The following is a 10,036-nucleotide window of genomic DNA, read 5'->3' as shown; positions in this document are numbered from 1 at the left end:
AAGTCAAAGAGGGAAGAAGGTAATTAGCAAACACAAGATTGGCTAAAACCAAAGTACTTGAAAAAAAAAAACTACTCGGTAAGTAAAAGTGAAAATACCTTAACAGAAAAAATGAATTTCACCAATAAGAAAAGTACTTCAGTAAAAGTTATGATACTGCTCACAATAATCAAGAAAGTAAAAGTATTTTAAACACACTCTAAGTGTTGAATTTACTTAATCAAACAGGTTCCGCACAAACCAAGTTGAGTAAATTGAGCAATTTACACATTTTCTTTTAGAGAACTATGTAAATTTCTTTACATTTACTTGGTTTGGTTTAGTGCAGAGGTGCCCAAAGTGAGGCCCATGGGCCAAAATTGGCCCACCAAGCCATTTGATTTGACCCATGAACAGTTAGGTTCTATGTAGAACCACTGTATTTCCACTTAGTCATTCCAACCACTGGCCCAGTGACTATATAAGTGGTTATAGTGCAGATAGTTTTCACTCACTTTATCTTCGAATTATGTTAAGATTAAAATTGAAATATGAGTAACTACAAGAGACATTTACATTAGATGTAATCACACATGTAAATTTGCATACTTAATACTTGTATTTTCTCAATTTATGAAATGTCCCATGAGCCTTTGCTGCCTGAACGTACATCAAACTTTCCTCCAAGTGCACGGCTAAAAAATATCCTAACAAACAATAGAAAAAATATAAATAAATGAAAACACTTGAGCCACTGCAGCAGCTGCTAGCTAATATAAAAATTTAAAAGGACTTACTTACAAAAGCGTTTGCATTTCATGCATTATATTATTGCATTTGGCCCACAGCCTTTGAATAAATTTTCATTTTGGCCCCCTCTGGGAAAACGTTTGGGCACCTCTGGTTTAGTGCAACCAGCTGGTATAACTTGGTTCAGTAAATTCAACACTTCATTTTTTTTTAGAGTGCATGAACCACTTCTTCCATGATGAGTTCAGGTCAAATTTCAATTTGTAACGTGTAAGTAAAACAATGATTTTAGGTTTTAAATGTAACAAAGTAAAAATAAAAGTTATGGTTTTAAAAAAAGTCTTGGTAAAATTACAAATCATCAAAATAATACTTAAGTACTACAACAAAACAACTTCAGGTATTCAGGTAAAAATCTGTGTTCTAACAGATTGTCTAAAATTGTACAACATGTCAAGTGACTGCACACATTTTCAAAGTTTAAAAAAGACTAAAATTCAAGAATTTTTTTTTTGAAAACAAAACTGTTTTAGAGTTAAACTCTGGCATTAAAGATGACAAGCATTCCATCGTGCAATGCTAAGTTTGTTCGGGTTTAGATCAACAGAACTGGGATTCAGAAATCATGTGAAGATTGTGTGACGTGTTTATTTTCTGTTGAATCCTCCCAGGGGCCACGCACCGTCTTCAGGAGCTGAGGATTGTCCTCTTGGGGCACAGCTGGCTGGAGAAGAGTTTGGTGGGAAACACCATCCTCGGCTGCCAGATGTTTGACCTCAGCCGGGACGTGAAGATGTGCGTCAGGAGGCAAAAGGTTCTGGATGACGGGCGGAAAGTGGTTGTAGTCAGCACTCCTGAACGGTGGCTCCATTACTCAGTGCAGGACCCCGGCCTGGTACATGTGAACATGGTYGCCTGCAGGGCCATGTGCCCGCCGGGACCTCAGGCCTTCCTCGTGATCGTGCCCATCAGCTCGCACCGAGGCTGGGAGTGGACATTAGAGGGACCTCTTGAGCTGTTAAATGACACTCTGTGGAGCAGCACCATAGTCATCTTCACCAAATGTGAGCAGCTCAGAGGAACATCTSTGGAAAGTTTTGTGGCAAAACATGGTTTCCTGAAAGCCTTGTTGGAGAAGTGTGCACACAGGTATCACCTCTTAGACACGAGCACTTGGGGACAGGATGATGAAACTCAGGTTGCGGAGCTACTCCTGAAGATTGATGTCATGGCTGGAAGAGCTGGCTTTGTGACTGTAAAGGAAATGGTGTTTAAAACGACTGAGAAGGAGAGGGAAGAGGTTGAGGAGGCCGCCACTTTACGACGAGAGAAAGTGAAGGTGTCAAGAAGAGCTCTCAGAAGTTTGATGGGTAAGAATCCCTTTCTGCAGAATCACCTTTATTTACTGTAAAAAGGAAGCACCTGGCTGTGTGTGAAGCAGTAGAAGCACTTATTGACAAAAAAAATTAATCCTGATTCCATTGCCTTTTTAGTTTCTTTCACAGCCAAAGTTTAATTGAGACGCAAGCCTTTTCTGGATGTGCATTTTTTTCTTTCTCTAAGATACATGGGATTTGTAGGATCTAATAAATATAATAACTAGACCCTGTCATGGTACAGGAAGTGGTTTTTGCAAAAAAAWATGTCCTCATATGAGGACACTGGGTCTCGAAATGTTATGCTTTTTGAAGAATACCTAAGAAATTACCATGCAAAACCTGAGGAACTTCATGATAGCCTTTCTGGTGGTTTTCCATTTTCCTAGTTATTTTGGCAATACACCAGCCAGCTTTTGACCAGAGCAAGATTAGTGAAGTGCATCATCATCATCAATAACTTTCAGATTGCTCTTTAGTTTGAAGAACATATTATGTGAYGTAATGGCAAGAAATTGCAGATAATTTGACCAGAACATCATTGGAATAATTAATTGGTTGAAYAAATGTATCACTTGCAAGAACTATTTGCACTTGTTAACTGTTCTAAATATTTCCAGATATGTTTAACCAAAAATTGTGACCAAATATATCACTTACACTAACTATTTACATTTGTAAACTGTTCTAAATATGTGCAGGTTTATCCTACCTAATGGCACAATTAATAACAAAATTATAGTCCCTATGTCCTCAAATGAGGACTTTATTTTTACCAACATTGTACTTTACTTTGCTTCAGTTGTAAAAAAAAAAACATTTTTGCATGTCTTACGAAGCTAAAAATTTAGCTGTGCATAAATACACCAGTTTCAATCGTGAAATGCAACATGTATTTTTTACCTTGGCCATTTTTATGTCCCCACCATCTTGTTTCCACTCAAATGAGTATAATATTGTCATGAGACCACTAGAGGGTGCTGGTAGTGTCTATTAATGAGGCCAATGCATCAAAGTTGAAAAATATTGATGCATCATGGGTAGAGAGGCAAAAATGCTTTGTCTGCATATGAGGACGCAGGGTCTCAGGAGCTCCCTCTGACCTTGGCATGAAGTGCATAGTGCAGTCCGTTGAGCTATTGTGTAAAATTGTTAAATTGTTCAAATGTCCATAGTCTTCTTTGCAGCAGCTCGCTTGTAGTTTTTATTGTTGTATTTGCTCCAAAAACTGACAACAAATGAAACAAGATAACTTGAAATATGCTACAAATAAACCAGTCTATGTGAAAATGTAAAGTTTAATTGGCCAAAAGTTTAAACTTATATATACACTAAACATACTTAGAGATTTATTATATTTGTAGTACAGGTCAAGTAAAGTGTAAGATAAACTTTGTTAAGTATATCTCAGATAAGTACCTAAAGAGTAAACTAGAAGTATACTATTTATTTTTTTCTGTTTAAAATTAGAATACTTAAAAGATACTTGCATTTACAAATTTTTGGTTATCAGCAAACTGGAAGGAGTGCTGTCAATGTAAACAATTTAGCAGGGATAGATTTTTGTGTRGAATTGCATATAAAATTATCTTTTCATTGGTTAACTTCAATACGTTCACATCATGTGTACCCTGGTAAAAAAATTTTGCCTGACATGATAACGTGTACTGAAAAGCATTTCTATCAAACCAAAATGGTGGTTGTCAATAAAAACCTGAATTTCACTGATGTGCTGACCTAATTTTAACAYGGTGACCACATTTAACTTCACCAGCTAACAATACTGTATGGTGAGTTGCCCCGAACAAGCCGCTCTCTCCAACCATTCATGTGATACTCTTTTAACCAATATACCTCATTAGTTCCACCTCCCTACCTCATGTCTTCTGCKGACTTTCATTTAGGGTTGGGCATAATCGTATCGTGTGCAATTAATCGTCAGAAAAACATTAATCAATTATTTTTTGGCACTTGACAATTAATATGATTAACAGTACGAGGGAGACTGACTGGGGAATACTCCAGTCAGTCTGCTCGGTGCTCCTCTCCACTTCAAATATGACGAACATTTAAAAAAAAGGTTCTGTAATTTTTTTTATTTATCAACACAATTTAAAATTTGATGTATAGCCTGAAGACTGTAATTTTGACACAATTTGGAACCGATTTTTATGAAGGGCAAATCTTTCCCATTAAGTTGGTGCTGTGACTAGGACGGGTAGGATGTGGTAGTTCTAGTGATAAGGGCGACCAGGGACTCCATGGGGATTAATCGTCAAAATAATCGTTATCGCCTAAATACCACAATTAATCGTGCTTAATTTTTTTTGCCAATATTGCCCAACCCTACTTTCATYCTTCTTCTTTCAAGTGCATACCTTCATCTCTCTAAGTTCTTTTCCATCCGTTGCCTGTTGACACAGAACAGTGTCATCTGCAAACATCACAGTGCAAAGGTGGCGGGTATATTCATTTACAAGTGGAAATTTCCAGTGTATCATTGTTTATACCAACAATGTAGGGCTTAATAGAAGTATTCTCTTCCTCCCATGTTGCTACAATATACTGTATATATTTTTTGTTAAACCAGGACGGTCACCATCATTTCCTGTGCTTCGAATTCTGGTCGTGGGACCAAAGCATGTCGGAAAAAGCTCAGCTGGGAACACCATCCTGGGCGATAAAGTCTTTCCTGCTGGACGTTCAACATCTCGGTGCGCTGAGAGGCAGGGTGTCATCGGGGAGCGGCGAGTCAAAGTTGTCGACACTCCTGGCTGGTACGGACGGTACTGCTCTGAGGACACTCCGCGGGAGGTGCAGGAGCAGATCGCCCGCGGCGTTTCTCTGTGCGCGGCCGCTCCTCACGCCGTCCTGGTGGTCGTGCGCTGTGACGAGAGCTTCACCGAAACCGACAGGAGAAACGTGGAGGAACAGCTGAACCTCCTGTGGGTTTGGACTCGGATCATCGTGCTCTTCACGTGGGGGGACAAGCTGGGTCCCACCTCCATCGAGGAGCACTTCGAGAGGTGGCCTGCTCTGCGTTGGCTGGTGGACAAATGTGGAAACAGATACCATGTTTTTGACAACACAAACGGGGTTAGAGATGTTCAGGTTGGAGAACTGTTAGACAAGATCGACGAGACGGTGACGCAGAACGATGGCGGCTGCTTGTTGAGGAGTCTCACTGATCTCCAAAAGAGCAACAGAAAGCTGGAGCAAAAGTCCAAAAACACTGCGAGGCAGCTGAAGAAAGCAAAGGCCAACAATCATCTCCTCATGCAAATGCTTGAGGAGAAAGAGAGAAGAGTAGAAGACTTGATCAAGTCTAACAAACTGAAAGGTGACCAGGTTGAAGTTTTAACAAAAACGTTAGAAGAGAAGAAAGACTTGGAAGAAGAAATGAGCTCGAGATTCCAGGATGTCGATAAGGAGAACATCAATTTGCGGAAAGTTGTTGTGGAAAAAGACACGAGCATAAGAAGCCTGAGTGAACAGTGCTCCGAGAGAGATGAGCTGTTAAAAGACACAAAGCAAAGGGGTGAAGTTGAGAAGGAAATATTGGAGAAAAGATTAAAAGAACAGTATGAGGTGGCGGCAGCTTTAAGGGCGACGTGTGAGGAGAAAGACAAAGAGCTCGGCAAAGTGATGATGAATCACAGGACAGAATCAGCAGAACTCAAACAAACAGTTAAACAGATCAGGAGAGAAAATGAAAATACAAAAAATCTGCTGAAAGCAACAATTGAAGGGATGCAAATTCACCTTCGGACAAGAGAAAACACCGAGTCGTTTAACGACCTCAGGAGACAAAATCAAGTCAAATCGTTGGAGCTTAACGGACAACCGAAATGGGCTTTCACGATTGGATCGAGTCTCTGCAGAGAAACTGTCAGACCTGGTGAGTACGACCCAACAACAAGCTGATCGGATAAAAGGCAACTTGAGTTCATTGACGATATTTCTGTGAGTTTATTCAGTTCAGACATGTCACATAACGAAATGTCCTCCACATATTTGGAGCCCGACTGTGATGAAAACACAGAGAAACAGACAGGAAGTGACTCTCACGGTTGTCGAAGCAGACTTCCTGATCCGATCAGTCATCTCTGCAGGGAGCTGATTATTGTCTTGACCTCAAAATCGTTCAGGTCAAAGGTCAGATGTGTTCAAAAAACAAGTAAACAAGAAGCCTGGTTGCCTTTTATTCCAATAACAACAACACACTTGAACAAAATTATTTGATTTAAAATGATTGATGTTGCTTTAAGTTGCAGAAATGGATCATCAGAGCCGAGCCGTTTTGGATGAAGGCGTCGTGCTTTTTGAGAAGGTGAGAAAAATGACAACTTATACAGCTAATCTAAGAAATATAACTTACTAATTAGACCACAATAATAAGAATAATGGCTGTGCATGTTTGCTTTCACTATGAACTGTTTGTTTTGCCACTTTCAACTAGAACCAGGAAGTTCAAGCAGGACCAGTTTTCTTGTCCTACAAGTTTTAAGTCCCGCCCCCTCTATGTAAACAAATGGAAAATTGTTTTTAATTAAAAAAAGATAATTTATTTTATCAGGTGTTGACTCTAGTTGGTTTACAGTTCCTGTGTGTTCAAATGTTTATTTTTCCATTTAGTTTAGCTGTAATTAGGTGATTGTAATATGTCCCTGACTCTGTGTGTGTGTATGGTGTTTGTCACGTTTCTCTCTGTGTGGCCTGAATGAAAGCCACAAGGGTCCAAGTCATCAACACATTTCTTATATTTCTGCTTCTGGTTTCGTAGAGAGAAACTGTAACTCAGGACTGGCGGCCGGAGGTGGACAGGACCTGGCTGAGAGCTGGAGGCGCAGCGCTGGGAGCTGCRATCGGAGCTTTTCTTGCTTCCTTCAGGTTATCTGCAGGAATAAATGTCAAATCAGCTGGTTGGGCTGCAGCCGGGGCGGCGCTGGGCAGTTTACTGATCCAGGGAGTCACGTCCCAGCAGAAGAAAAATGAACACGAGAGATAGAAAACACTGGAGAGGCTTTTTTTCTGTATTTCTTTACATTTAAAAAAAATATGAAAAGTGCTTTAGGTTTGACAATATGCAAGGAAATTCACATCTGTGTAGATTATGCTTTTTATTTAAAAATTGTGAGAAAAGATTTTTTTTATAAGACCTTTAAAAAACAAAACAATACCTGACTTCCAAATAAGAGTTTAAAATCCTGCAGAAAAGCACACAACCAACTTTATTAAACATTAACAGAGAATTATTTAATGTAAAATCAAACACACTGAGTTGTTGCATATTTCTGTACATTGTGTTTGATAAACATGAAGCAAGTAAAAGTAAAAATCCTGGGTTCACATGATTCTCAAATTAATATTTTTAAAATGTACAAATCAAAAGACCTGCAGAGACAAAAACTAAAAATCTGTCAACGTTTAAACATCTGAATAAAAAAAACACAATTAATAACCTGTGCATGTTATAAACAAGAGTTATAATTTCAAGGGCTGAGTTAGTATTTTAATTTAAATACCACATTTTCTGACTTCAGTTCTACAGCTAATAAATTTCTTTTACTTTTTGTCAACACTGAATCTGAGCAAATTGTGTAAAATAATAAACCTAAATCAAAAAAACGTTAAGTAGATCCTCTGGATGGGTTCTTCTTTAATGAACGAATTAGAGAAGAACTTGTCCACTTAACATTTTTTATTTTTTCTACCAGGATTACTGAGATGCATCAGGACAACAAACATAAATATTGTGCTAAAATTATTATTTAAGTCACATTTTTGAACTTTCACATAGATAAGTGCGTTTAAAGGTGAAAAAAACAGTTAAATAAAGGTTTTAAATCTGCAAAAATAATACAATATATTTACATTATGAACATATTTTATATGTTTTTCTGCTCTTGCGTTATAGACTGAAACATTACTATTTAACAAAACCAAAAACTGAACCAAACCAAAGTATTGTTTATATTTCAGCTGAACATCCCAGCACAAATCATTTGCACTTCATTTAAAATCATACATGTAAAAAATAAAATGAAAGCAAATCAGGAATAGTCAGACTTACTTTTGTGATTAACAGCAATAACTGCCGCTGATCTCAGTATTAAAATCACTAAAAGCTTCTGATATTACATATTAAACCCCAAACAATTTAATATTTTCAGTGCTGACATTCAAAATCATCATGAGTTTTCTCAATTTGTGGATCAGAGAGAAAAGTGACAAAAACGCACAACRCAGGACAAAAATAGATGCGCATGATTTTAGTTCACAGTCTGAGTGCTTTTGTACATGTTTGCATCAGGAAACAGTATTTCTTTTTACCTGTTCTAAACAGAAATAAGTAACTGATAAAACGGACAAAACCTGACCTTGGTAGGATATATACAAAGATTAATACAGATTAAATTGTTCCTCAAATGTAAACTAAACTTAGAATCTTGTTGCGTATTTTGGTGAGTTTAAASCCGTATATCAAAGGATTCATCAACGGAGGAAAGAGGAGAAACTCGATAGCGATGAAGTTCTGAAGGTTCTCAGGTAAATCCGAGGAGCCGAACCTCATGTACATCAAATCAAAAAGAATCACGGCCAAGAACGTGACTAGAGAGATTAGGTGCGGCACACACGTCTGCATGAACTTCACTCGGTGTTCTTTGGACCTCGCACACGTCAGAACAAGATGCAAATAGGTCCAAACGATAAAGAAGCCGTGAGACACGTAGATGACGATCGTGGCGTACGAGATGACGCTGTTTACGAGGGTGTTGCTGTTCGGGCAGGCGAGCTGAACGATTATCCAGTTCACGCAAAAGATCCTCTTGATTCTGGAGCCGCAGAGCTGCAGCCTGGACGTCAAGAGGACGCTGATGGAGAAAGCACAGAACGGGGTCAGCCAGGAGAAACTGACCAGGTGAGCGAGCCTCCTCCTCGTCATGAAGGAGGYGTAGTGCAGAGGTCGACATATGGCCAGATACCTGTCGTAGGCCATGACTGCCAAGATGGACAGCTCACAGCAAGCGTAGGAGTACATGACAAAAGCCTGCAGCAGACAACACTCATAGGAGATTTCTTGAGAAAACGACAAMAGATCGAAAAGGAACTTAGGGTAGAAACCCGTCGTGCCGTAAACYGCATTAATGCAAACACTGCAGAGCAAAATGTACATGGGCTCATGCAGGTTTTCATCCAACACTATGACRACAACCAGGGAGATGTTCAGCAGTAAAATCACACAGTAACACAGGAGAACGAGGGAGAAGATGGCGAGCCTGGAGTCCATCGTCTCGTTTATCCCCGTCAGGGTGAAAACTCTCACGACAGAAACGTTATCCATGATCACAGAGCTCAGATCCTGTGGAGCGTTACGACGCAGTGTCACACCACATCGTCAGCTCGGACTTTCTGCTGCTTGCATCATCTATTAATACCCACTCAGACTGAGGCTACTGAGGATTCACAGCTTGTTTACTGGTTCCAGCAATTAGAGACACAAACAACTGATTATCACCAAAACAGACTTTCTGCTCAGTATATTTTAATGAAATGGTAAAAGTGATGTGGAACTAAATCAGTGCTGAAACAGAGTTCTTCAAAATAAACTTTAATGTCAGAAAGGTTGTGCTTTTAAAAGAGTTAGAGCTTTAAATTTGAAAAACACAGATTTAAAGATTTCAGCTTGAAAACATCTGGAACAGATCATGAATAATATTCTGGCTGGAAAATGTTTAAATTTGTACGGAAGCCAAGAGCGGCCGTTTTCAGCATTTAATTTTTTTTCTATTGGTTTTCTCATGATAGCGACATATGTTGTTGCCTTTATAAATGAGTTCTTGTTTTAATGACATATTTTTTCGTTTTTATAAGTTTTCTCATAACGACATATTTTCTCATTTTTTACAAGATAGTTTTCTCATTATAGC

General features: G+C 38.8%; 2 protein-coding genes across 3 annotated transcripts; one reads left to right on the top strand and one right to left on the bottom strand.

Annotated features, from left to right (window-relative positions):
* Positions 1 to 1,400: 1,400 nt before the first annotated feature.
* Positions 1,401 to 7,448, top strand: LOC106525755 (GTPase IMAP family member 8; the record flags this gene model as incomplete). 2 transcript variants are annotated; one of them, XM_014020087.1, is given in 4 exon segments in its annotated part: positions 1,401 to 2,099; positions 4,696 to 6,003; positions 6,380 to 6,435; positions 6,889 to 7,448. In XM_014020087.1, coding segments are annotated over 4 exon segments (2,288 nt in total), but the record flags the coding sequence as incomplete, so codon positions are not given.
* A 791-nt stretch (positions 7,449 to 8,239) lies between these two features.
* LOC106525754 (olfactory receptor 4Q2-like) lies at positions 8,240 to 9,936 on the bottom strand. The gene has a single exon (XM_014020085.1). The coding sequence runs from the start codon at positions 9,448 to 9,450 to the stop codon at positions 8,530 to 8,532; it is 921 nt and encodes a 306-aa protein (XP_013875539.1). The 5' UTR covers positions 9,451 to 9,936; the 3' UTR covers positions 8,240 to 8,529.
* Positions 9,937 to 10,036: the final 100 nt, after the last annotated feature.

The sequence above is a fragment of the Austrofundulus limnaeus genome, unplaced genomic scaffold (assembly GCF_001266775.1).
Source record: "Austrofundulus limnaeus strain Quisiro unplaced genomic scaffold, Austrofundulus_limnaeus-1.0 Scaffold240, whole genome shotgun sequence".
In the NCBI taxonomy this organism is placed as follows: domain Eukaryota; kingdom Metazoa; phylum Chordata; class Actinopteri; order Cyprinodontiformes; family Rivulidae; genus Austrofundulus; species Austrofundulus limnaeus.
The sequence above is the reverse complement of the archived record's forward strand: the minus strand, read 5'-3'. Positions and strand labels throughout refer to the sequence as shown.